Source organism: Genypterus blacodes, unplaced genomic scaffold (assembly GCF_046128005.1).
Source record: "Genypterus blacodes isolate CSIRO-AG114 ecotype Tasmania unplaced genomic scaffold, CSIRO-AGI_Gbla_v1 ptg000090l_1, whole genome shotgun sequence".
Lineage (NCBI taxonomy): Eukaryota > Metazoa > Chordata > Actinopteri > Ophidiiformes > Ophidiidae > Genypterus > Genypterus blacodes.
Window position 1 is genome coordinate 524,815 of NW_027466895.1, and position 26,593 is coordinate 551,407.

Consider the following 26,593-nt stretch of genomic DNA (forward strand, 5'->3'; position numbering starts at 1 on the left):
CCATGATCTTCTCACACTAACACACACTGTTCCTGTAGCTGTGTGGAACCTGGAGTAACAAATGGGAGTTGAGACAGAAGCAAGAAGTGAAACCAAACAGAATGATGTTAACATACAGTTAACAAATCAAACAAGAGGTGGAGACTACTAGAGCATACCACTGAGATCACTGGGGAAAAATATGATTCCCATGTCTGTGCACGGATAATAAAGTGAAAACAAGACAAGACGAATCAAGTTAAGTGCATTTTTCATCCGTAAACATATGAGTCATAAATGGGTGGTTAATTAGTGTTAGAGTGTTCGATTAATTATTTATTTTACTTATTAACTTGTTTTTGGATAGAAACTACCACTTACATCATAGTAGCGCGTGCAACTTTAGAAAAATATTCAACTTGGAAAGATTTAATTTACATATTTTAGGTGGATATTCAGGCTAAAACAATATATTTGGTTGTATTTACGAATCTCTAATAACTTAACAGGTCAAATTTGACCTGAGCCGTATTTAATTTAGTGATAAACAAAGTGTGTTTATATATTACCTATAAAGTATTTACGAGCTTAGCAGAGACAATGAAGGCAGTATAAGGTCGTTGTATTGTGGAGCAGGCGGAAGTGGGGCGTTCAGGTCTCAGGACGCGCTATCGGTTTTATTTTGAAAGCGGTGACCGGATGCCGCTTGTCTCTTGGCGATGCTAGCTTGACTCAGCAGAGGAAAAGAAGCAGACGGAGCGGCAGCAGGACGCGAGAGGATCGAAGCCCGCAGACTGAGCCTCATGCTTCGCCCTGGGCTCTTCTCCGGCTGTCCCCCGCGTCCAGACCCGTCAACAACATTCTGACTCTTATTTATTCCGCATTTCGAAAGCAATAACGGGGATGGAGGGCCGAGTTATGGAGCTTTTCTGCTTGGAGTCGGACATAACGTTGAAAGCGCAGCCTGACCCAAACATCCTCTGCGATGACAGAGTGTTGCAAAGTTTATTAACAATCGAGGACAGATTTTTACCTCAATGTTCATATTTCCAGCGAGTCCAGAAGGATATTCAGCCTTACATGAGACGAATGGTTGCAGGCTGGATGCATGAGGTTTGTGGCCATTTTGTGCATTGATTGCGTTTGTGTTGTAGCTGAAGGGCGTTTTTGTGTTGGTTTATGTCTTTATTTTTGCACATTCACACATAAATCAGGCTGTAAAATTCAATATTTCAGCCCTCAAAGCGTTAAAAAGGATGTTATGTGATTTGACAATTGAATAAGAATGACTCACCAAAGGCGTGGGAGCTTCGGAAATTCCACCACGAAGAAAATCTGCTTTGAAAGAAACAGCCAGTGTGTGAAATTATATCGCATAAAAGCGGAAAAAATGCTCCTATTTGCTAAACGAGGCGTTCAGGCGACGGGCGAGAGTCTGAACTTAATTTACGTGTAGAAATCAACCGCTTTGTTGCGTTTGTGTAATTTAAATACATTTTTGAAAACCCCTCATGTTGTTGCTTTTGGTCATGCAAACTACTTTCGTTTGAAGGAAAAATAGTTTTAGAAAAACTAAGTATGCGAACAAACAGGCTTTAGAAACTGTTGGGAACTATTATAAACACGTTTCTGGTAATTTTGCACAATCTGGGAAGCCTGTGGGTAGTTCATTTTAATTTTAATCTATTTTTGAAGGCAGGGGAGAGAGAGAGGGAGGGAGAGAGAGAGAGAGTCAGTAAGGAGGAAGAGGAGTTTGCATGGTTACTTTTCGTTGAAGACTTCCTTCAATTTGTGCCTGAGCTTGATTTTTCTTCTCAGGCTTTTAACCTGCAGAGGAGTTTTCATTATTAGTCATTTAACCTTTAGCCCCAAGACAACACCAGCATGGGAAACACACACACACACACACACACACACACACACACACACACACACACACACAGACTTTCAGCAGCATAGCCAGACGTAAAGGACACCCTGCTGGGCTTTTCCTTTTCAAAACAATGACCCCTCTCTCTCTCTCTCTCTCTCTCTCTCTCTCTCTCTCTCTCTCTCTCTCTCTCTCTCTCTCTCTCTCTCCCCCCCCCCCCTCCCCCTCTTCCCCTCTTTAGGTGTGTGAGGAGGAGAAGAGCAGTGAGGATGTCTTCCCCTTAGCCATCAATTACTTGGACAGATTCTTAGCGGTGATGCCCACCAGGAAGAGCTACCTGCAGCTGCTGGGGGCCGTGTGCATGTTCCTTGCCTCCAAGCTGAAGGACAGTCGGCCGCTCTCTGCAGAGAGGCTCTGCATGTACACGGATCACTCCATCGCCACACGGGAGCTGCTGGTGAGTGCTCGTCTGGGCTCGTGCGAAATGGTTCAATGGGTTTGACAGGAAACGTTCCATTTTCCTCCCCAAGAAGTTTTAAGCTGCGCACAAGCTTTGTGAGCTCCATCCTCTCTTTAGGGATCCGTGTGGGACTGCAGCAGTGTGTGTGATGCCACCTAGTGCCAGTTATGCAGAACAGAATTTGGAGTATTTGCTCGCGTTGCTGAGTATTTCTAAGCAGTACGACTACTTTGACTTGGATACACACTCTTAATCATACTCTATGTGTGTGTGATTCTGTGATATCCAGCTGTGTGGACGGGTTTGGTCTGACATGCAGCTTATCAAACAAACCTCAAAACCGGCATGAGACCAATCAAACAGCAGATCTGTGTGTGGGTGGGTGTGTGTGTGTTGGAGGGTGTGTGTGATCATATACTGGTATAACATAGCAGGGAGATAAGCTCACTGGTACGTTTGTCCTCTCCTGGTCCATGCAGCTGTTTGATGCTATAAATTGCCATAAGCGTCCAGATTCCTGGATATCCTCACAGGATGCACAGAGCCGGGCCCAGTCGGCCGCTGGAAGATGTCGTAACTCTTCCTCGTCAGCGCTTCAGCTGGAGGACAGAGGAGAGGGGAGGGGAGGAGGGGGGCAGCTGGCCAGGAAGTGAGCACACCGACATCAGGCCTCTACACCCCGCTAGGTTAAGTCGATGCACGTGTGTGTTTGTGTGGCAGTTCGGGGTCTGTCCCCTGTCCCCTGCCCCCCTGTCCTCTGTCCCCTGCCCCCGTGTCCTCTGTCCTCTGTTCCCTGTCCTCTGTCCCCTTTAACAACATTTGCTTTCGATGCTTCAACAGGAAGTTTGAAGTTAGAAGTGTGTGGCATGACAAAATGATATCAGGGGTAGATTGTAAAGAATTGCCGGTAAGTGTTGATAGGGGGGGGGTGTCACACATGGCTTACATCACAGTCACGGGCCTTCATGTGCTGCAATGAGACGATGGACGCCTTGATATGGGACACCACTTCCTCCTTGTCATCTAATTTGTGTGTGCGTGGGGGGTTCCAGGAAATGCGGCTTAGAATGCGACGCTGTTGCTGTGCCGTCGCAGGAAATTAGATTGGGGCGAATGTGTGAGTGGAGTCGGTCGACCAGATGCAGCCAAGCAGAAAGTGCAAATGTTTGGGGTTTGTGGTCGTTTATATATGAATGTGAAAATAATGAATGTACACACTCACAAATCTACAGATGAATACAAATAACTGGTTTGGTTTCCATAGAGATAGTTCTGTTGGGCTCGTTGTTACTGTAAGCTATGACACGTTCATTTAGTTTGGCAGGAGCCTGAACGACAAAGTCCCACACACACGTCTCTCACTACAGACGTTCAGGGGTTTTCTGGTTGTGCAAATGCAGGTCGCAGAGTGAGACTAGAGACCGGGAGGAAGTGGCCGTCTCTCTCTGTCTCTCTGTCTCTCTCTCTGTCCCTTTCTGTCTGTCTCTGTCTCTGTCTCTCTTTCTCTCCCTCTCTCTGTCCCTTTCTGTCTCTCTATTTGTCCCTTTCTGTCTCTCTCTCTGTCCCTTTCCGTCTCTCTTTTTGTCCCTTTCTGTCTCTCTCTCTGTCCCTTTCTGTCTCTCTCTCTGTCCCTTTCTGTCTCTGTCTCTCTCTGTCTTTCTCTTTGTCTCTGTCTGTCTGTCTCTCTATCTCTCTGTCTCCCTCTCTCTGCCTCTCTGTCTCTGTCTCTCTCTCTCTGCTGTCACATGCCAGCAATATGAACAGCTGGGACAAGCGGAATGAGAGCAGCATGCAGATAATAAGACACGGTGCGGAGAGACGAAGAGCAGAAATGTCGCTCCTATCTGACACAGCTGTTTCCTGCCACGACCAGGATCTCCTGTCGGACAGTTTTCACCAATAACTCTCTTCTTCTCCTCCTTCTCCTTCTTCTCTTTTGCAGGAGTGGGAGCTGGTGGTGCTGGGGAAATTGAAGTGGAACATGGCGTCGGTCATCCCCAACGACTTCATTGAACACATCCTGCGCCGGCTGCCGCTGCCCAAAGACAAGCTGACCATGATCCACAAGCACACACAGACCTTCATCACGCTGTGCGCCACAGGTAACGCTGCCTCTTTATCTCTGTTTGCTCCCGTCTCCGCCCTCCCGTCCGTGTCGTTCCCACATCCAATGGAACGTTCCCACACACACACATGCATTCTCCTGTCATGAGTCATCTCTCACTGTGCCTGTGACCTCTTTTCTTCCTCTTCTTCTCCTGGCTGCATTTCCCCTCTTCATCCACTCTCTCGTCCCCGACCAGCTGCGTAGTGGGGAGTGCTTGAAGAGGACGAGGCAGATGGGGGAGAATCCCATCAGCGCCGCATTTAGATTAGCCACGTCCACAGGCCGCCGCGTTCATGTATCATTCTGGCGCTCACTTATCGTCGTGACTCAGGTGCTTGACTCTCTGTGTCCTCCTCCTCCTCCTCACCCCTCCGCCATCTCCAAAATAAACTCTGGAGGAGCACAAACTCCGTTGTCCCCTCAGGCCTCCTTAGGTCGATTTTGGACGCATTCCTTCGGCCGTTTGGAGGAATCACGTTAATATTTTCATATCCTGGAGACGGGCGCTCTTGCACAATCACCTGACGCTCCCTAATATGGCCGCGCTCCGTCACAAGGCTGTCTTTCATCTGCAGCGTAACTCTGCGAAGGATATAAAACAAAGGAAGGAGGTCACTATGGTGTAATGAAATCCTTGGCCAGCGCCCGTGTGGTCAAATCCGGCCAATAAGCCGGTGTTTACTGGATCGGGTTATTGGAACCATCGGCCCGTTAAGCAGTTTTAGTGTCACTCTATTTTTTTATTTGGGTGTGTTTCAGTGGTCGCCCCTGCTATTCATAAGCAGCTGGTCGTATCCAAGCACAAAGCAGCCGCAGCAAAGAAGAAGAACGAGAAAAAAAAGGAGGCCTGCTGTGGTTGTGCAGTAATGTAAATGTTTGGAGTTTTATATGGAGTTGAGATGTTATTCTTTTGATGGAGGAGCTCCTCCTATGGACAGCTGGGCTCTGGAGGAGAGGAGAGGCGAGGCGAGGCGTAGTGCTGCTCCAGGGTTTAGTCAGAACCATCAGAAACATCAGATCGTCCTGCATCATGTCGGGGATTCTTGTACTGTATTCTTGTCGGCCATCGTCCTCGTCTCCACTTCCGCCTCTTCCCTCCAGGCCTGTTGTCACTTAAGCCTCTAGACTTGGAAAGGGACCCGGGATGAGGGGGTGAAGGGGGGGAGTATTTCCTGGAGCTCATTTCTCAGCGTGGAGGAGGATCCCCGCCGCTCTGCTGCTTTTCTAATCAGAGCTTTGGTTTCTTTATAAGAAGGAAAAGCTTGCGACCGCGTTTGAAACTGCACTGTGTCGAAACCTGGCCTGTGGGAAAATCAGGTTCAAGCGGGGGAGCGAGTGCATTTCGGAGATGATTCAGATGTTTGCGCCTCTCTCATGCATCTGTCCCGCTTCTCTTCTGCTGAGTGGTGTTGCAGGTTATTTGCAACAGCTGAAGATGCGATTATGATCTGTTCCCGATGGCATCAGGACGCTGCTTGACAAATCACCCATTAACACGCGCGCCTCTCCTTCTCTCTCTCTCCCTCTCCCTCTCTCCACTAGATGACTGCCTCGCCATGAACCCTCCCTCCATGATCGCCACAGGCAGCGTGGGAGCCGCCGTCTGTGGCCTGCAGCTGGACCACACCGACCAGATGCTGAGTCGAGACAACCTGACGGACCTGCTGGCCAAGATCACCAACACGGAGGTGGTGAGTACCGCAACGGGGGCGCTGTCGGGAAAAACCTGTACCTGCTAAGAGACTCTAAGTAGTACTCAGGGTTGGTACCGGCGCTGTTAATCATAATGGTTTAAATGTGTCACGATGGGAGCGCAGAAAGCATTCTAGTAAACAACGGCGGTGAGTTCTGTAGTGGCAGACTGAAGCTATTTACTTTCCATAGAGAGAGAGAGAGATCTGCTCTTGGCTGGGTAGCCAGACTGCTGCTATAAAGAGCAGCAGAGGGGAATGTCTTCTTAAAACTCCCGAGCCCACATTCTTGTGGTAGGACACAGGCAATTTCTTTGCAGGGTTCCTGCTTATAGCCGCGCGCCCCTCCTGGTAGAGGAATATGCTCCTCGGCTCTCCAAGTCTGTCCAATCCAGACCGGGAAAAGATCTCCCGTTAAGCCAGCCACTGTGTTCTGCATGTAAACACGGGAGCTGTACATGGAGAGGCCACTTTATTAGATACACCTGTGCACACACACACACACGCATCACACTCCTGCTATAATATAAGAGTGTTATGTTGAGTTGTATTGTACAGGTGTGTGTGTGTGTGTGTGTGTGTGTGTGTGTGTGTGTGTGTGTGTGTGTGTGTGTGTGTGTGTGTGTGTGTGTGTGTGTGTGTGTGTGTGTGTGTGTGTGTGTGTGTGTGTGTGTGTGTGTGTGTGTGAGAGACGAGTTCACAGGCTTAGATACCCGAAAAGGCTGCAGCCAATGGGCCAGCAGAACAGCACAGTTGCCTCTGAGCTTTGTGGTTGCGTCGCCGTGACAACGCGGGCCCCGCAAAAACCCAGTCGTCACAACACGCTCCGGCACCAACTGCAGCTCCATCGGGTTCCAATTATCCGTACGTTTCAAAGGAATGCTGGCCTCTTTGCGAGCCTCGGTACGTCCTCCCCGGGTCCCGGCGGTCGGCGGGCTCAGGCGGACCTCCCACGTCTCCCACAGACCTGCTGCGGGGGAGGGGGGGGTGCAGAAACAGGAGGATCCCCTTTCATGCGGGCTGCGGGGTAGCTGCACTGAGGAGGCATCCAAAACATCCGGTCCCACTGTCCTGTTCTCTGCTTTACTACCAAACTTTTGAGGGCCAAAGGGCAGTAGGTCAAAGCCATTTCCTCTGGACCTCCACATCAGACTGCACTGCGTCCCCGGGGAGAAAAGGGAGGTCTGGAGTCCGATTTCCCCCCCCCCCCCCCCCCCCCCCATTCGCTTACACGCATACTGCAGACGTGCACAAGATTCCAGTGCCCACCACGTCGCTCTCAGCACTGTGCGTTCGGTACCGGAGCGTGCCAGCCCCCTTTGTTCTGCTCATGATGCAGACGGGGAGACCACCTACCTACAAGACGCTTAATTCCCTGCTGGTATGCGGCGCATGTGATCGGAGCTGCAGGGCTGCTAAAGCACTGGATGTGTCCGATTGCGGTCGTGCCAATGCCAGTGTGTGTGATATTTTATCTTCAGATCCCAATGTAAAGACCAAACAGTTGGCGCTCCGCTGGCCCAAATATTGTACATTTTGGCACATTTTTGGGATTTCTTGATTAGAAATGTAAAGTGATGCCGAGTTTAGAGAGGATTAAAGGCCTCAATGCTCTATTTTGTTTGTTCCTGAATGATTTTAGAAGTAGGTCCACTAGAGGGCAGAGAAGTGCTGAATCACCCTGGAGGCCAACAGACACTAGAGAGCTGGAGCTTTTGCACAATTTAATCTTTTTTAGGTGTGTGTGTGTGTGTGTGTGTGTGTGTGTGTGTGTGTGTGTGTGTGTGTGTGTGTGTGTGTGTGTGTGTGTGTGTGTGTGTGTGTGTGTGTGTGTGTGTGTGTGTGTGTGTGTGTGTGTGTGTGTGTGTGTGTGTGTGTGTGTGTGTGTGTGTGTGTGACAACTCTGACCCCCCTCTCTCTCTTTTGGTCCCAGGATTGTCTGAGGGCGTGCCAGGAACAGATTGAGCGCGTGTTGGCCACCAGCCTGCAGCGGGGCCAGCAGTGCAGGCAGGACCCCGGGGTCATGGCGGGGAGCAAGGCGAGGGAGCAGCAGCAGGACCAGGCCAGCACCCCGACAGACGTGCGCGACGTCAACTTATGAACTCTCCTCTGCCACCCGATCCGACGCGCCGCTTACGCCCGCCCGTCTGCCAACGGACTAATGGGGAGGGGGAGCGGCATGAAGGTCGACCGACGAGCTGGGGCCAGAAATCCGCGTCACGTCACCCTGCGAGCTCCTGTCGAGGTGTCGAGTCAATCGAACATTTTAGAAATCAAATTCCAAGACAGTAATTCCGAGTTTTCCTCCTTTTTCTCTCCACTCACACCCGGATCGGTTGTCCTTTGTCCTATTGTATGGGCCGCATGTAATCAAACAAGCTATTTAAAAACGGTTAATTCTTGAAAACTTGATAGTGCCTTAGGTTCCCAGACGGAGACCTGAATATATTTTCATACTTGAAAAAAAAAATTGCATAATTATATGAAATATGCATATTTCTTTAGATAAAACCTAGAAAAAACAAATGTATTTGGATAAGTAATGTCTGCTTATTTAGTTAGTAGTACATAGTAACTCTTTTATCGTCTTTACCAAGCAGTTATCAAGTCACAGTTTCATCGGGGTTTCCTGCGTCTGTGGTTCAGACCCAGGCGATGGATCCACCGCGGCGTTTGAAGCAGCCAGCGAGCTGCTGGGCCTCTTATCATACTGTGCACCTGTAGCACTGCTTTAACTATTTATGCTCCGATGTCCTGGCCGGGAGCGGGCTGGGCCTGCTCAGAGGAAGGAGGCGAAAAGGGTCAGAGGTCAGAGGACAGGGTCGGTTGTTAAGGGCTTGATCTCGATGCCGACACGTCAGCGGGGACGGTTTGTGCGTTTATTTGAATTCAGCGAGGCCACGTTTGGGGTAATAGATTAATATTATTATTGTTGTTCTGTAGTTTGTCTGGGTCTGACATGTTGGGAAGTGAGTTTGGCGTTCCCTGGGGACAGGATTTGTTTTGAGGCGAAGTGGAGCAGTACTGACGAAGAGAGAGGAGAAGTTGGCACGTCGATTGTTTGCGAATACGCAGGTTGGAAACGTTTCTGCACGAGACGGCGAGGCGTTTAGATAAGGAAGTGCGATGTAGTAGAATGAAAGAACGAAGAACGGATGAATGAACGGCATGGGGAAGTGAACTTAAGCTACGTCATGCATCTGCAGTTGAATGATACTTGAGGAAGAAGAAGAAGCAGCCCTGGTTTGTCTGATAGGTGTGAAACGTGGCTGAAACTGCAGCTTTATCAGTTTGGATTTGACCTTTTTTTTGTTTTTGGTTTTGTTCTAGATATTTGGAGGGGGAGGGGAGGCTCAGAACAATATCGATGCACTTTTAAAACACACTCCTTAAAGAGCGGTAAGGGGGTGGGTGTGGAGGCGAGTTCAGTGGGTTATTAGGGTCATTTCTTTTGTTGTTTTTTTTGGTTTAGTTTTCCTTATTTTAAGTTATTTGATCTTTTTTTCTGGGGCTGGATTCCCATAGGGGGTAAACGCACCATGTCTTGAAAGCTACACCCCGACAGGTGAGAGACGGCGTAGTAGGATATTCCATGTTATAGTCTGTTGAAATATGGAACCAAAATCAGTTGCAATGCAAACTAAGGAAAGCCAAGTCACCTGTAGACTTAGATTATTATTATTTTTTTTTTAATCTGTGCTTTTATTTAACCTTACTTGAATTTTTTTCGTTTGACCTAATTCATAGCCAAGCAACCTTCCAGTAGATCTCTCAAAGAGTTCCATACATACTGAGTCCTGAATATTGTGTCGTTGGTGTTTTATGTACATTGGACTCTAAACAGAGTTGTTGTTTCTTCTTTGTGAGTTTTCTCTCTGGCATATAGACGTAGGTATGTGGGGGTTTATACAGTGTGAGCGTTTCTCCATATGGAACCCCCCCACCCCCGTGAGCAGAAATGCCGCATTATGTTGTAGAGCATTTTGTCTCGTTTCTAAATTCTCTGTTCGTGCACGATGTGTCTTTCCAAAAGCCCCAAAAAAAATGAAAAACTGAACTTTAAACAGGAAAATTTTAAAATTTAAGCTTTAAAAACAAAACAAAATTGTGTATAATTTGAAATTCCAAAGTGACTAAACTAAATTATACACATCTGTCTCTTGCTGCTATGAAAGCTTTTCTTGTCTAGTCTTACACAAAGATGACATCGCCTTATTGTGTTTCACTTGAGTGTGCTGCTATATTATGAAATGTTTGTATATGTAACGGTCTTCTTGCTTTTCTGTTGTGCCTGAACTGGAGGGAAAGAAACCAGTTTAGTGTGGGACTGGAAGTACCTGTTTGCCAATCTTTATTGATTAGCATGTCAATTATTCCCTTATTGTTTTTCCATGTGTATCTTATATTCTATCATATCCTAGCTGCTTCCTGTAATGTTCGTGTACCTCAGGTTAATTGGACAGATAGAGCAAGAATCCCATCTTGCATTACCTCATCACACCTCGCAGCACACATCCTTTCACCCTTTTGTTGGACGGGTTTCACCTTTTAGTTTTTTTTCCTGGATGAGAAGGGAGGGAGGGGACGGTACTTTCTCTCTTTAAATCACAAGAGTCAGCCGCCAGATTCCAGCGAGCAGCTTCAAGTGCCTGTGGCTGAGATGGTTTAATGTGTCTGCTGATCAATCAAAAACTGCTTATACAGTATGTTATGCATATATCTCAAAGACAAAAACTTGGACTTTATTTGGAGTGTTTAGACCAGTTAGAATTGTTTTTGTGAGGTACCCACAACCAGAATGAGAATGTTTGTCATTGTTCACGGTGTGGGGAAGAAAAAGAAAAGACCAGCTTGTTATTCCAACACAGTGTACCTCAAAGGTGTCTGATCCACAATTTCTGCTCAATAAATTGGCTACAATCATTTCCTTATGTTGTCCTCCTCTGCACACACTGCGACCTGCCTCCCTGCTCCATTTTACACATGTGAAGAAAACCTTACAAGATGACGTGTGTAAAAGTCTGAGATGTTTTTACTCACATTCACCACAAGAGAGCGACCAAGCGTTGGAAAACATGAAGAGTTGAGACAAACTATGGAGCGTTTGTGTCTGTATGAAACACGTGAAGAGAAAAGAAGCCGATAATACAAAGGTTGACGATATAAATTATTTACACGGACATACTATTGATGTCTGTAAGGCATGAAATCATATTAGTAATTTCCAAGCACATTAACAATCTCCCCCTGCCTCATCCTGTGCCCGTCTCGCTCTCATCCAGTTCAAGGTCGTGCACAGACGTAGATGACAAATGTAATAGATGTTCGATGCCTCACTGTAACTTAAGCCACATGTTTTGTCTTTGCCCCAGGCTCTTCAACTACTGGGCGGGTTACTTCAACATACTGTCCACCATATTGGGAATACAAATTCAACCCTCCCCTTATATTGCCATCTTCGGTACTCCGTATGACCTACACCGTTTTAACACCCCAAAGGAAATCATCATGTTCACCTCTTTGCTTGCAAGGCGACGCCTGCTCCTACATTGGAAATCCCCCCCAATCAAATCAAATGAACTATGAGGAACCACACTGATAAATTCTATCAGAGATGGCAACCTGTCCTCTCTTATTTCACAGATCTACAGGCTATGACAGACCAGTGACTGTTCACCAGAACACAGATCAGTTCCTTTTTATTTTATTTTATCATTTTATTTTGCATTTCAGGCAGTCCAGGATGGGGGTGTGTGAATGCGGGGTTGTATGACTGTGGGTTGGGTGTTGTTTCGGGGTGGGACGCCATCTCTCTGGTTCTTTCCTTTCCTGTTTGTTTCTCCCCTATCTCTCTCTCTCTCTATCACAACCTATGATGCGATTTGTACTAGCCTACATTGCTGTTTGACATCATCCTGTAAGTTCTGTATGAACCCTATGACATCACTGCAACTCCAGCCCACTTGTACTCTACCTCAGGGTCTATGTATAAAGTTCAACAACAATAGTAGAGATATCACAACCTTCCTCCCTTCTCTCTCTCTCTCTCTCCTCTTTCCCCCTCTTTCTATATAAAAATGATCTCCAAAATACCCTACACCTGTATGCACAATGTCATGTACAATATCTACTTCAATAAAAACAAATTGCACAAAAAAAAACAATCTCCCCCTATATAGAATCCTTTTTGTCTGCCCTGTATGTATAAACATAGCTGGCTTCTCTTCTGACCCCTTGCACTGATTAATGTTACATTTGCTGGGATCTAAAGAGGCTTTAGTACATTTATAAGATTTGGGGCACAACGTAACAAAGACTTGTTCAGATTGCTTACACATACATTTCTTATTTTAGTATTTCCTTATTTTTTGGACTCAATCTTATTTTTAGAAATCCTATTGTAAATGCTTTAAAGTGAGAGATTCATAGACTTTTCATGTACGGTTTTAACAAATAATTTCAATACATAAATCCATTATAGACTTGAATGCCTTTATTTGTCTCGGTCAATATATTAACGATTTCCTCCACCACAAAAGAATTATATGAAATTCCTCCGTCTTGATTTGCGTCATGACGTAGCCAAGTGCGTAGCGACGTACGTAATGCGCAGAGCAGGAAGGATGCTGGCGAAACGTTAACGTTTAACACTTAGCTTTTGCTGCGTCCCTTGTTGTACCTGAGCCGGAGGGACAGGAAGCAGTTGAGTGCTTGGACCGGAAGTATCTGCTGCGTCACAGCTCCGCAGGTGCCGGGAGGACGCCGACCAAATGTTTACGTTTAGCTTAACGCTCATCCGACAGTAAGTACAGCCACGGCGGCTTCGTTTTGTGTAATATTTAGTGTCAAACGAACATTGAACTAAGTGTCGTTGCCGCCACAATGTGAGGACGTGTTGCTGAAGTGAGCGCACAAGTTCGACGCTAGGCTAAGCTACGTGTGTGTGTGTGTGTGTGTGTGTGTGTGTGTGTGTGTGTGTGTGTGTGTGTGTGTGTGTGTGTGTGTGTGTGTTTGTGTGTGTGTGTTTTCATTCAGTGGGGAAACGCAGTACAACAGAGACAAGCTGCTGCAAGGTACGTTGATTAAAGTCTTCAGGCTGAATCCACGGAAGGGCCTCATTCTCCGCCTGCCACCATGCCGGCACTTCCGGTTAAAAGCGTGAGCGTGACCATGGTTGAACATATTCTTACTAACACTGGCTTGATGTTCCACTAGTTCACGTTCCTCAGGCCTAATCACAGAGTTTGTTGATGGGGTCTTGCGTGTGCTGTAACAGTTTAATCATCTGTCTTGCGGCGATCAATCTCTGGTCTAGTCTGGACAGAAAGACACGCCTGACTGCCTTGTGTTCTCAGGTCAAGGTGTGGACACTTCCTTGTCAGAGACGGGCCTGCAGCAGGCTGAGGCGGCGGGTCGTTACCTCAGAGACCTCAGGTTCAACAATGTGTTTGTGAGCAACCTGCAGCGAGCACAAGAGGTGAGACAGAGATGTGACTGTTCAGTATCGGCCACTGGAAAATCAAAAATATGTTACTATTATAGACAGAGGTTGACGTCTTTCCTCCGGGGATTTCTCTGTTGTCTTCCCGTAAATCACAATGACTTTCAAATATGAAATAGTTGTGTGTGCGTTCATCCCTCTGTGGTGTGTGACTCAGTGATGTCGGGCACATATTAAAGCCTTCCCATGAATATGTTGAGTAGTAACTTCCTGATCAGTAATTACCTGTGTATCTTTGCTTTGTCAGACCGCTGAAATCATTCTGAGGAAGAACACTCACTCCTCTGGTACAGAGATGGTTTTGGATCCCTTACTCAGAGAGAGGGTGAGAGATTTTGCCTTCAAGATGTGTGGAAATAAACGGCGTTTGCTGTATCGTTTTCACTCTTCTGAGTTCTAAATTGTGGTTGTTGCTAATGCAGGGTTTCGGCATTGCTGAGGGACATCCCAAAGAGCATCTGAAGAACCTGGCCAAAGCTGCCGGCCAGTCGTGTCGGGACTTCACCCCTCCTGGAGGAGAAACCATAGCCCAGGTGAGTCAGCGCAGGCACACTTCTTTGGAAACTGACTGACTAACTGATGCTGAAAACTGGAACATAGAAACTCAAGGTCAAGGGTGCATTACTTGCACAACAGTGCCGTGTGGTGGCAATATCCGGTATTGCAAGTTTAAATGTGTTATTTGGGTTTAGACCTTATGCAAAATAAGATGTGTGGGTCAGTGTGATGTCATCACACTGTGATTAAAAATGTATTGTTAACTAAAGGATATAAGAGGCAAAGCTATTTACAAGTAAATAAATGTGAAATTTACCAAATAAGTACTAAAAGTGATGATCAAAGTAAAGAGTGTAGCAACAATAAGTGAGTCCTCAGTCTAATCGTGTCATATCGAGGATCGAGGTGGAAACTTCCACACTACAATACTGTTCAGGGGTCTTAACCTTCTTTTTAGTAGAAATGTAATACCAGTACACAATATAGGAATCAAGCAAATGCGCCTGAAAATTGAGTTTGACTTTGGCTGCAGTTCCCGATCGCTCGATCTCAACCCTGCTGGAGTAGAGGAGCAGTTTGGGCTCTGGTCCTGTCTCACTGTCGCCTTGCTTCTAGGTGAGGCATCGATTCCAAAAATTCCTCAAAGTCCTTTTCCAGCGCATGTTGGAGGATCACGGATGGTCGGGACCGGCTCCTTGTGAAGGGGCGCTGGAAGCTGCAGCAGCAGCAGCAGATGGGCCCGCGGCTGACGACGGGCTCGCCGGCGTGCCGGTTCACGCTCTGGTGGTGAGTCACGGCGCTTACATCCGCCTGGCCATCAGGCACCTTGTGGAGGACATTGTGTGCTCCTTGCCTCCCGGGGTGAAGATTCCCCAGCTGTTCTCGCTCTGCGCCAACACGGGCATCAGCCGCTTTGTTCTCAGCCTGAGTCCCTCCAAGTCTGGCACCAAGCTGAGTGCTGCTCGCTGCGTTTTCACCAACCGAGTGGATCACCTGGAAGACCTCGAGCCTTCTGAGTAGTGATGTGTGTGTGCAGGGGTGTAAACACTGATAGACCTCAAATTTACCACTGAGCTGTTAGTAAATGAACACCAACAATGCACACCAACACTGTAAAGTGAATATGCAGCCCTTAAGTATGTCACTGTGTTCTACATGGAGCCTCCTTCTGTCTGAATCACTGCACTTTATCTAAACGTGTCAGACCATTTACTCGGCAATGAAGTTTTAAATCATTCATTAGTCTTGTTCTGTGGTGTGTTCTTAGTGGACACTGTGCACATGTGAAGCATCACACTGTAATAACACAACAACACTTCAGCTTCACTGTATTTATGCTGCTTTAGGTTCCCTCATTTTAACAGACAAATAGCAGGAGGAGACTTTTCTCTTGATTCCTGGGATATAAATAAAAACCCCTGATTCAAAAGGCTCCCCGGGTCAAGTGGAGAGAGAGGCTGACATGCTGCTTTCAGGCGTCATTGAGAATAGATAAGAATCGTGTTGTTTTCTTGGAAAGTGAGGGAAGTGAAGGCTAATGAGTGGAACAGGGTTAATGTTAAACCTGCTTACATATTCATAACTTCCTGCCACCTAGCCTGGATGAAACCACGCACAAAAGACCAAACACACAACCAGGCTTTTCCCTCTCTGACTTTATTTTTGTCCCAAATTCAAGCAACACTCCCAGCAACACACATTCAAAGACAAATCACGTTTTCTTACATGTACATTGAACCATAAAGCATCTGTATAAATACTATAAATAACAATAAAGGAATGGATTTAAATAAATAAATACTCTTTGGGACTGGTTCTGTTGTTGGCTGGTGGTGCCCAGCACCTGTAGAATCACTGAGTCACTGCTCTACCCTGTGCATGTGCTCCTACTGTAGTCCCCTCAAGTCATGAGCTGTGTTGTGAGTGTTGTGTGTGTGTACTCTTTGATGGAAAATAATACACAAATACTACAACAGACAAACTGTGATTGGATTCTGTAGTTTGGATGAATTTGTGGATTTGTTTGAAGTTGTTCCGGTTCTTCTCCATCCACAGGCACATGAAGTGAAACCTGTTGAACGTGTTTTTGACTTTGTGTTATTTCATCTGTGGGTTTCTCAGACCAGCTGTGTCAAACCTCAATCAGAACCAAACCAAGTAGAACAGGAATGTGTCCCACGCTGTCCTACGCTGTCCCTGTGTTGGACTCTTTAGGCTCTGGATCTTCGTCTACCAATGTTCTTTCTTCCCTTTTGCTCAATGCTTAAAAAATATTTCCACCAAGATAAATAATACATTTGTCTAATCTACTGTAGCTCAGTGTAAGAGGATCCATTATCAAGCTAAAGAAATAAAGCTAATTCTGCTATGTAAATGCTAACATTCAATAATTAAATTACTACTGAGATTAAGATTAAAGGGATCAGATTAGCAAAGGCAAAACCCCAAACCCCAGCCTGCTCACGAATGCACCAAATATTGACGATTTGTATGAAGAATTGATTGATTGTCGTTTTGTGAATAATTGATGACTGGCATCTTTTTTTGGCCAGTGCTCTTTCAAATCAAGCAAATGTGATATTTCAATATTTCCCCTCTGAGATATTTGATCATACGAGGCTGGTTAGCGATGCTCCGCTGCGGCTCTCGGCCCTGAATCAGCCCATGATCCCGGTGATCCGCGGGCTCGCCTGGTTGGATGAATGCACGTTCCAGGGGTCGTGGCTGGACGGAGCCAGCGGCGTCTCTCGGGACACGTTGCGCCCTTCGTCCCCGGCCTCCACCTCCACCTCCAGGTCGGCGTCGTCCTCCTGCACGGCCCGGGAGTCTGAGCCTTCCTCGGTCTGACCCAGGTAGACGTTGTGCGGGTCGGACGGGTCCACCAGCTGGTTCCGCTTCTCCCTGTGCAGCAGGAGGCGCTCCAGCGGCACCGTGTTCTTCTTGGGCATGAAGAGGGCCGTCTGAGGGAGGTTCTGACCCGCCGTGTACACCTGCCGGGAGCCCTCCAGGTTAAACAGGATGCCGGTCCGGGTGGAGTAATACACGTCCCGGTTGTTCTCCAGGAGCTTGTGGTTGAACAGACAGTCGTCCCTCAGGCAGATGGGCTGAGAGGCACAGAGAGACACATAAGGTGAACACGCTTGGAAATACGGAGATTTTGTTCCAGTGCGCGTTGTTTAATTTGAAGCAGACTGTGAAACTCGGAACATTTTTACGGAATCGTTTGAAATTTTCTAATATTCTATGTAAAGCTGGCAGGAAATGAATCCGCAAACCCTTGGGGTTGAAGTATTTCGTGTTTTTGGCAGTAAAGTTTGCGCGTAAAAGCGATGGACTGGTGCGTAAAAGTCCTCATCCATACAACAAAACACACCAAACCTAATCGTTGTTGTAGATATGGCTGATTGAATTCATTTTAAATAGATTATAATTCACAGTGAGGTTGTACTTACAGAGCTGAAGGAGTTTCCCTCCGCGTCCATACACAGGTAGCGGCTGCTTTTGATGCCCAGGATGGCGACGCGCTCCCTCGTTTCTGACTTGAGTAAGATCACACCTGCAGAGGAGAGGAGAGGACAGAGAGAGAAATGAGAGATGAGAGTGACGTAACCTCACAGGTACTGTTTTGCAATACCGGTGGATGACGTGACTTGAGTGTCTCTTACTGTATGAGCTCCGGAGTGTGGTCCGGCGCACTGTCCCATCCAGCCTTATCTCCAAGTAGAAGGTGTTGAGGTCCGTGGACGTCTGCAGGTGAACGTATCTCCGCGGGTTCCCCCAGTTTGATCCAACCAGCGGTGATGGGTTCGGGGCCGTTTCCCCCAGAGGGAAGCCGTGCAGGACGGCGAGCAGCAGGGCCAGCAGCGCGTCTCTCATCCCCAGTCGCTTGGTTACGTCCATCCCCGGTTGCAAAGTTCCGATTTCCACTGCGCGCTTTTCTGGGAGTCTTCAGACGGTCTGTTGTCCCAAAGTTTGGAGACGGCGCCTATTTAAAGCCCCCCAGCTGCCACTCCTGCTCACATCCGTTCATGCAAAAAAAGAAACATCTGCCCCCAAAGCAGATGTGGGGGGAGGCAGCAGCGGAAGGGGCAAGTTCACCTCTGCCTGTTTATTCCGATGCTGTTGGTCAAACAAAATTACATTTGGTCTGTTTTTGTCCTGCAGGGTTCAGGACCGTTATTCCTGTGCGTCCTGATGGGCCAAAGTTCAGAGGTCCCGTTACTTTGTCTCGTTTGGGCTGGAAACATTTTAGGACCATGAAAAGACAGAATTCAAATGACTCCTGGAAAAATGTTTCAGTTAAATGACGTATATTATTCATTAAGCATTCTGAGGTGACGTCATGATTTATGTTTCTTCCGTTGTTACTTTGAAGTCTTGTGTTAAACCACAATGAAGATGAATCGCTGAAGTCTAAGCAGTTAGAAGCGAGTTACGTCTTAAACCCTTATTGTTTTGGCACAGTTCTGCGTTTACACACCTGCCAAACTCAACACTTCCACTCTTTGTCCAGCAGAGGGAGCCGCGCTCTAATGGTTTCATTCGGCCTAGTTTCCACATTCAAATAAATAAAAATCAGCAGCGTTGAAAAAGAGCATAGAAGAGTTTTGTCCCGGGAATCGAATCCATCATCAGCTTAGAAGCCAACTAATACAAATGTGCACGACAGGAAATGACTCTTAACCAACAACCAGTAAAAAAACAAACTTTTATTGTAATCTCAGGAATACAGTAGACTGCTGTGCACAGCACATACGTACAAAAATAAAAGGAAAAACTTTTTTATATCCTTACTTAGCATCGTCGGTTTTCAGAAACAAATAACGGAAGAAGTTCTGTTTGTTACTTCTTATTTTACAGTCATCAGCAAACCAAAACTATAAGGCAGAAGGTGAGGTATATGAGAACAGAGATGAGAGGAATTAGGGTGCAGGCTCACTCCCTTCTGAGCGGGAGTCAAACAAAACTAACACCAAGTTTGCAAACACACATCAAGCTCGGGGCTCAGGCATGCTCTCACGTACACTAAGCTTTATAAAAACAAACCGATTCCTCACCTTAAATGAACTTCAATTTGACCTCTATGATAAGCCGTGGAAAGGAAACGCGGATATATTTGGATAAAGTTTTTGGTCAAAGCTGAAAGGTGAGCTTTTTGTTTTACACACAAACCTTCACTCTTTAGTGATCCAGTTATATTTCATCTCGACACACACACACACCAAGATACAAATAAACGCAACAGCGCTCGCTTCTTTACTCTCCCTCTCTCATGGAGATGTTGTTAATAAGGTGCTACTAGAGACGTTAGACATCTTGACTGTGATGTGGGTGAGGTAAGTGCTCGTTGCTGTGCATGCACAAAGGTCACCTCCACACCTTCCTCTGCTGAAAATGTGGACTGTGATTGGTTTGCTATTTAAGCCAAAACGACGACGATTTACTTCAAGTTGTTTCGGACACTCCAAACAAGTATTTAACATCCGTGGTACTGCATGCGGCCTTGTCTACAACAGCAACAAGTCTTATTAGCGAGCTTTGAGCTAAGCCCCTGATCATATGGCTATGCTGTATTGCATGGCGGCACACTAATAACAGGACGCTATCATTCACTCACAAATGTCCTCCGAGCAGAGAGAATAGGGCAATACTGTTCAATTCATGGATTGATCTCTGTTCTTCGTACAAAAGAGTTGAGCAGCAGGTGATAATGTGCCACGCCTGTGTGTAGATGGAGGGGAGGGGGAGCATTGCCCCAAATCTGAGGGTGTGTCCCGCAGATGGCAAAGGTGCCACCCTGCAGGATAGGAGTGCAGCAGGAGAAAGAAGCCTCTGCGTGACTCTGCTTTCTGCCTGCTCCTCACACACACACACACACACACACACACACACACACACACACACACACACACACACACACGCTGCATTAACTCTGCAGATGTCTCCTCCCCAGAAATATCCCGACACAAGTACTTGGAAATGGGAGTGCAGGGGAGGGGAAGGGGGACAGTATGTTGTGGAGCTGCATTTCAAAGACGTGTGGCTCCAAATTCACAGAGGGAAGATTGTTATCAAGCGATTGCAGATGGCAGAGCAGTGCACGATTTCTTGACTAGTATACAATGGAAATAGAGACTAGCATTTGTGAGGCCAGTCCTGATATTGTGTTCACGCAGAAAATGCACTTAATGCATGAGAAAGATGGTTAAATTTCCTATTTGGTGGAAACACTATATCCTATATAGCGGACCACCCGGGCCACAGGGTTGGGGCCAAAGCTGGTCCATGACTCTGACCTTGAACTAAAAAAGGCTGAAAGGAGAGGAGGAAGCTCCTAGGTTACTCTTGTGTGTGTGTGTGTGTGTGTGTGTATGGGGGGGTTGTTAAAGCTTAGAGGGGGGCTGCTCAGGTATGTGGGAATCTGCCCGTCATCCTGGCAGATCCACATTCCTGCAGGGCGTTTGACGAACAACAAAGACAGCAGGCCCGCTCCCTACCATAAGTCTTTGCCGGACTTAAATAGTCCTGCTTCCTCTCTCCTCCAATAAACAGACCAAACGGAGGGAGGCAGATGATGGTGCAACACATCCATTTTTCAAGTAAACAGCTGCAGAAACTGCAGTCATTAAAGGGCAGATGCACTCTATAAGATCATAGCAACTGTGTGAGGGAAGAAGCTTCCTGTCACAGTCGACAACGCATGATACATGTGATGTACATGTTGTTATACTACAGAGAGGCTGTCTTTCTTTCACTTTGATTACTCTGACCATTTCATTTGAGTACCGCCACTGAAATCCATAAAATCCGGTTAAAAATGTGTAGCTTAAGTCTGCCTCTTCAAGTCAATCTAGAAAATCGTCTTGAATGACAAAAAACACAGCTAATACCACTAAATCTTATAGTGTGCATCCATTCCGTAAAGTCTGCTGCCCTTTAGTACTTTGAGCACATGATTAACGTTTCCTTACTTGCGTTTAAAACTATCTGCCTACAGCTCCCAACACCTCTGTGCCACTGCAGTGCTACTGCAGCGCACGCAGACAATTAGGGAAATAGCCTAGGACACACACACACATTCTCCACCAAACACATTAAGATAAATAAGAGAAAGAAACATCATGGAACAATTCCTACCAAACATTTAGGCACCATCATTGATGGTCTCTGTGCAACCTGAACTCTTTTTGCCTCATTCAGGCAACTGCAACAAAGCAGCGTCAAAAGCTCCTGAAGTTTTCTTTTACAATTGTTTCACATTGCGACTATTTACATCTTTTCACTGGCTTTTAGTGGACAGTAGAAATCGTTTCCAGCAGCAGCAGCAGCTGTTGACGTACTAAAGCTCGCGCTCTTTGCAGTTCAAAAACTCAAAGCCAGTCTCTTTAAGGAGCGGTGTCAAAGACAAATGTGCAGATACTTTTTCACTGTGCGCTGGCGCTCCACCCGCTCAATTCTTGTGTAGACACAAGCCAGGTCCAAATAGAAAAATGTCAAGAGTTTTCACTCCATGCTTTGATATATAAGCATTCCACCCTGTTTATACACTCAAACCTATAGCTTCGTGCCCAACCCTCCCTCCACATCTATGGCTGACCGCTCTCTGGTCTCGACCACAGATTGTATATTACTTAATCGATCTAATTACAGAAAAGAAAATAAACCAGAGATAGTCACCCCCCCCCCCCTCCTGAGGCCCTCTCCAAAGTGTCAGCCCTATTTCTGACTGCAGCGGGTGTCTCTTACATGCAAGTTTAAGGGGGCCACAAGTGGGAACACCAAGGCACCTTTAAATCGTGCAGCAAAGGAAGTGCATTTAAGTCTCTTTTCCCCACTGCTGGACATCTATAATTGAGCAGGGAACCACAAAGCGCTCAAAGGTTTCAAAGAAATGATAAACTTAGCAGATATTTGAGCAGAAGTCCATGCATCCCATAATCTAGTAAAGTGGTTCTTTGAGGTAATAAAAAGTATTCATTTCACTCTCTAAAAGCACAGGATATAGCTCATCCTCCATCTCAAATAAGGAAGTGACACGTAGTTCAGTTACAGCAAGCACCAAGGTAAAGTGAGACAGGCGAAGGCTTCAACTCTCCCCGTCAATAACCATCAAAACAATAAGCAGCACAGTATGGCATACATATGTAATACAAAGATAGCTATCCAAATATACATATATAAACAGAATAAATATGTGTTTGTATGCAGTCCACTGGTGTGTAATTCATGAATATGCATCTCTATGTTACCTGGAAGAACATCCACATGTGCAAATTAGTGAGTTATTGCCAGTTTCACTCATAGTCGGGGGAGGAAATGTGTGACGGTCATGGCGGTGGTGGCCTTGTTGCCTCTCTTTACGCGGCCATGCTTGCTGAGGGCGATGTAGAAGCCCTTGTAAACAAAAGACTCGTAGGCGTTGTAGTTGTTGGGCAGCAAAGTCTCCTTGAACTTGCACTCATCCCCAAAGACTCTCTGGAAATGTCCCGAAAACAAGAGGGAGAGAGAGAGAAAAGTGGGTCAATAAATCATGCAGGAGCTCACAGGATGAACATCGTAACATATGTTACCACATGACCTTTGCGTTGGCAAGCAGCCTGCCTATAGGAAGCATACTTGGAGGGAAACTGGAGGAGGTGGCATTTTGTCGCTAAAGAATCGCCCTTTTCAAATGCAGCTACCAGCCACCCGCCGTTCCTTTTTTCACTGGAAATATCTACACGTGTGAATTAAGATGTTCACACTTATTCAAACAGAAAATGCAACTGCAAAAGTAACAATCTAATACAAAAGAAAAGCATATAGAATTGGAACAGACAGGCACAATATAGGTGAATACGCTGAACTAGACTTTCTGATTTGGTGATTTCAAGTTGGATTGGAAAATGATTCAACCAATATCCCCGTGCCTTACATATGAAGTCTAGATAAAGGTGGCTTTAATACCGACATGATGTTTCAGTCAGGCGTCCTTAAATGATTTCATGTCCCCATACACAGACAGACAGATGGCTAAGGATTAGCACTTGGCGTGGTACAATCTTCAGTAATTGGGACAGAGGTGGAACGTAACTAAGTATACAAATGTAAGGACTGCACAGGTGTTTGTGCTATACTTGAGTATTTCCATTTCTCCTACTTTCTACTGCATTTATCCACATACAACACATTGTGGAGATAAATACTCCCATATTTACTACTTAGTTGTATAAAGGCTTCTCATTTCTTACTGGGGACTTTGCAGATTCAGCATTTGATAAACTAATGAGATATTGCTGTGGTTGCTGTGTATCTCAGCCTTGTTTAAGCATAATGACAGAATGCATTTTTCCTATCTCAGCTCCTTTGCAAAGGCAATTTACTCTGGTGCAGAGGAGCATTTGATCATAAAACCCTTAAATACGTTGCTTTTATTCGCCCAGTGCTCATTATTTCACTTCAAACGCTGCTGAACAGGATACGAGGTTGTTCGTGCTGTCAGATGAAATACATCGGTTCTCCACTTTGGGATATTTCAGCACTGATGCATTTAAACGCACCACACGCGCACACATATGACTGATCCTCACTTTAAGTACATTTTACGCTAGAGTAGAATCTGGAACACGGGACTCTTACTCGCGCTGGACCTCTGGTGGTCCTCTGAGACCCCCTTATATCACAGCATATTAATAACACAACAACGCTCATAAAAACATTGAACGCAGCAGCTGAATTAACTCATCTTACACTGATCGGGATGTGTGTGTGTGTGTGTGTGTGAAAGAGAGAGAGAGAGAGAGAGAGAGAGAGAGAGAGAGAGAGAGAGCCCGTTGGATTTGCGCACACGCACGTACCGTTCCATATAACCTTCCCCTGCTGTTCATTGCGACAAACAGCTCACTCCTCACTCCGAACATGCTGATCACTCCACGGTCCACGGTGGAGATCTCAATCAGACCTGGAGGAGACAGAGCGTTAAGGGGGACACAGGCAAAGACTGCGCCGCTGCCACGCGTGGGGGGCAAAGTGGAGGAAAGTGGCCTCTGCAGCAGCGATGGGTGTAACCTTGCAGGTGCATTGCGACTGGATGATGATGCTCTCCCTGCTTAAGTGTGTGTCCTAAAAAGTGTGTGTTTATAGTGCAGGATCCGTGTGTGTCCTAAAAATAAGCCGGAGCCTATGCTGGGTGCACGCATGCATGTCACGATTTTGGTGGGGGGGGAGGGGGGAGGGGGGGGGGGGAAGCATATTTAATAGTGGAGTTTCAGGAATATCACGCAACACAAAAGTGACCCGCTGTAACTTTCACACACTCTTTTTTTGTGGGGGTGCGGGGGGACACAGTGCATTGCCGGATGCAACTCACTGTATTGATTCTCACTGTGTGCGCCGCTTATCCTGCCATCCGGGAGGACCTGCAGGTGAAACCCAATGCCCACGTTGCAGTAGAGTCGCCGCACTCTTTTGATGCCTTGCAAATAGTCGCTCTGCCAGTTCAGCTCCGATTTGGCCCCGGTGATACCGAGGTAGGAGCGGGAGAAGAGCGTCTCCCATCTCTTTTCCAACAAAGTCGCGTTATTAGTCCTGCTCGGAATCGGATAAGACAACACGATCCCCAAGAGAGAAGTCCACAGTACAATAATCACTGTTTGCAGCGTCCAGTGCGTCCTGGCCCCGTTGGACATACTGTAGAGGCACCTTTGCGCAATGGCCATCCAGTTCACCTTTGGGGCACGTGGTCAAAGTTACCTGCCCTGAAAAAGAAGCTCTTCTTATTTGTCGTCCTTTGGCATGGTGGTAAAGGCTTACTTGGGGAAGGCAGATCAAGGCCCCATAGCCCGAGATCTGAGCGGAAGGAGAGGGACAGAGCGCGTCGGAGCTTGAGTTGGTGCCGGTGGCGATGACCATCTTTCGCCGCTCCGCGCCTCCGTTCAGGCAAACGCTGAGCCGTGGAGGGAGACCACTCAGCCAAACAGCAGCTCACCTTGCCCAGGCTCTCGCATCCTCACATGACATCACTGTGACTTCACTGCATGCGCCCCCTTCATCAAAAGTAGGAGATGGGAGGAGGACGAGGAGGTGAGCGAGAGAGGGAGGGAGAGGGAGAGGGAAAGGGAGAGAGAGAGAGAGAGAGAGAGAGAGAGAGAGAGAGAGAGAGAGAGAGACCTGAATGATGGGGGGTCCTCGGTGCCGCTCCATCACATCAGCATGAAGCAAAACAGAATAAGGAAAGCAATTTCCGACTTTCTCTTTCAAAATAAATCCCGTATCGATGCCCTTCAGCAATAAACAACCAAACGCTCCCTAACCCCTTGTGCTATGTGCCCAATTTACCCGATTTACTTATTTTGTTGCACATAAAATAGATAAAAACGACAGACTGTGGTGCATATATTTATAATGTATCCTAAATACAAACTATATGTGCACGGCTGATCATTGAATGCTCTTATTTTGAAGGCATGGTCACCTAAATGTCTGTTTTCTACGTGCTACATTTAATGGGCTTGACGCTCTCTAGAGGGAGGGAGAGGGTGGTGGCGGGGGAGGGGTGTTAGACTTTCATTGGCGTTGAGCAATCATGGGATGGATGGATGGATCCAGTGTCCAGGACCCAAATCGGGATGGTGGTCATATGTCCTGACAGCCTGCTGCCTTATTTAGAAGGAAGGTGTAAAAACAGTTTGACAGTCACAGGAGAGCAAATGGCAATCCTGTCTGACACTTCCTTAGCTGTTTGTCCAGGAAGTTTACACAACCAAATATTTTGCCTGGTCAGATTGCGAGTTATTATTGTAAGAACACACCGTAGCACCCCGAATAATAGAACCACTATAGCATGGATCAAATACATGGCATTAGTTTGGGTGGTGCATTACTACCTGTGGTTTTGGTCCGGAACAGAGCAGAACAATCACCAATACATCAAAAAGCACCAATATCTGACTTATTTTCCCTCAATATATTCTATGACCCCTTCCCTCTTTGGTGTTATAGAATAGAAAAGCTGTCCACACCACTGGGTGCTGGTCTTTACATCCATGTTTGCATCCCTTCCTGCTTGGTGCCACTTGCTGGTAGGTTGCTCGCACTCGGGGGAATTCCCACACGTCACAGAACGCCGAGCCACGGGACCCCAAGGTGCTCTCTGCTGCTATGGAGCCTCGGTCCCTCTAGCAACCAGAGAGGCCTGGCGGCTGATAAACAGCGGCAACATGACAACCCATGATGGAAAAAACAACAAACAAACAAAAACATTTCACTTATAGCCCAGAATGTGCTTAGAGATGCGTTTCACAATCCGTTTTGCAGATGGCAATCAGAATACAGTATATTTTTGATATAATTATACAGATATGGTATGTGGACCGGACCAGACTGAATAGCAAATAAATCTGAGGTAGGGTCTGGATTTGCTGGGTAAGCACACGGCCACGCAAACAGACAACCAAGAGCCTGAATAGACAAAACTGCCGGGCTATTGACAGAGTAAACTGTAAATCAA

General features: G+C 46.6%; 4 protein-coding genes across 4 annotated transcripts; 2 read left to right on the forward strand and 2 right to left on the reverse strand.

Moving 5' to 3' along the window:
* Nucleotides 1-710: 710 nt before the first annotated feature.
* On the forward strand, nucleotides 711-11,030 carry LOC143007565 (G1/S-specific cyclin-D2-like). The gene is made up of 5 exons (XM_076158965.1): nucleotides 711-1,092; nucleotides 2,091-2,306; nucleotides 4,252-4,411; nucleotides 5,959-6,107; nucleotides 8,041-11,030. The coding sequence occupies exons 1-5, from the start codon at nucleotides 883-885 to the stop codon at nucleotides 8,206-8,208; spliced, it is 903 nt and encodes a 300-aa protein (XP_076015080.1). The 5' UTR covers nucleotides 711-882; the 3' UTR covers nucleotides 8,209-11,030.
* Nucleotides 11,031-12,708: 1,678 nt separating this feature from the next.
* Nucleotides 12,709-16,075, forward strand: tigarb (TP53 induced glycolysis regulatory phosphatase b). The gene is made up of 6 exons (XM_076159003.1): nucleotides 12,709-12,909; nucleotides 13,143-13,180; nucleotides 13,463-13,584; nucleotides 13,856-13,933; nucleotides 14,031-14,141; nucleotides 14,722-16,075. The coding sequence occupies exons 1-6, from the start codon at nucleotides 12,878-12,880 to the stop codon at nucleotides 15,124-15,126; spliced, it is 786 nt and encodes a 261-aa protein (XP_076015118.1). The 5' UTR covers nucleotides 12,709-12,877; the 3' UTR covers nucleotides 15,127-16,075.
* Nucleotides 16,076-16,763: 688 nt separating this feature from the next.
* fgf23 (fibroblast growth factor 23) lies at nucleotides 16,764-18,006 on the reverse strand. The gene is made up of 3 exons (XM_076159027.1): nucleotides 17,772-18,006; nucleotides 17,559-17,662; nucleotides 16,764-17,210 (listed from the first exon to the last, which is right to left on the reverse strand). The coding sequence occupies exons 1-3, from the start codon at nucleotides 18,004-18,006 to the stop codon at nucleotides 16,764-16,766; spliced, it is 786 nt and encodes a 261-aa protein (XP_076015142.1).
* A 4,398-nt stretch (nucleotides 18,007-22,404) lies between these two features.
* Nucleotides 22,405-24,803, reverse strand: LOC143007580 (fibroblast growth factor 6-like). Its single transcript, XM_076158982.1, has 3 exons — nucleotides 24,455-24,803; nucleotides 23,943-24,046; nucleotides 22,405-22,581 (listed from the first exon to the last, which is right to left on the reverse strand). Exons 1-3 carry the CDS (start codon nucleotides 24,801-24,803, stop codon nucleotides 22,405-22,407), a joined length of 630 nt encoding a protein of 209 aa, XP_076015097.1.
* Nucleotides 24,804-26,593: the final 1,790 nt, after the last annotated feature.

Excerpts from the sequence above, each read along its gene's own strand:
- LOC143007565 (XM_076158965.1), top strand. The coding sequence starts at position 883 with ATGGAGGGCCGAGTTATGGAGCTTTTCTGCTTGGAGTCGGACATAACG. Across the intron at positions 1,093-2,090 it reads TTGCAGGCTGGATGCATGAG|GTGTGTGAGGAGGAGAAGAG; the intron begins GTTTGTGGCCAT and ends TCCCCTCTTTAG. Across the intron at positions 4,412-5,958 it reads CATCACGCTGTGCGCCACAG|ATGACTGCCTCGCCATGAAC; the intron begins GTAACGCTGCCT and ends TCTCTCCACTAG.
- tigarb (XM_076159003.1), top strand. The coding sequence starts at position 12,878 with ATGTTTACGTTTAGCTTAACGCTCATCCGACA. Across the intron at positions 12,910-13,142 it reads AGCTTAACGCTCATCCGACA|TGGGGAAACGCAGTACAACA; the intron begins GTAAGTACAGCC and ends GTTTTCATTCAG. Across the intron at positions 13,181-13,462 it reads CAGAGACAAGCTGCTGCAAG|GTCAAGGTGTGGACACTTCC; the intron begins GTACGTTGATTA and ends TTGTGTTCTCAG.
- fgf23 (XM_076159027.1), bottom strand. The coding sequence starts at position 18,006 with ATGGACGTAACCAAGCGACTGGGGATGAGAGACGCGCTGCTGGCCCTG. Across the intron at positions 17,663-17,771 it reads CACACTCCGGAGCTCATACA|GTGTGATCTTACTCAAGTCA; the intron begins GTAAGAGACACT and ends TCTCCTCTGCAG. Across the intron at positions 17,211-17,558 it reads AGGGAAACTCCTTCAGCTCT|CCCATCTGCCTGAGGGACGA; the intron begins GTAAGTACAACC and ends TGTGCCTCTCAG.
- LOC143007580 (XM_076158982.1), bottom strand. The coding sequence starts at position 24,803 with ATGGCCATTGCGCAAAGGTGCCTCTACAGTATGTCCAACGGGGCCAGG. Across the intron at positions 24,047-24,454 it reads ACACAGTGAGAATCAATACA|GTCTGATTGAGATCTCCACC; the intron begins GTGAGTTGCATC and ends TGTCTCCTCCAG. Across the intron at positions 22,582-23,942 it reads GGGGAAGGTTATATGGAACG|AGAGTCTTTGGGGATGAGTG; the intron begins GTACGTGCGTGT and ends GGACATTTCCAG.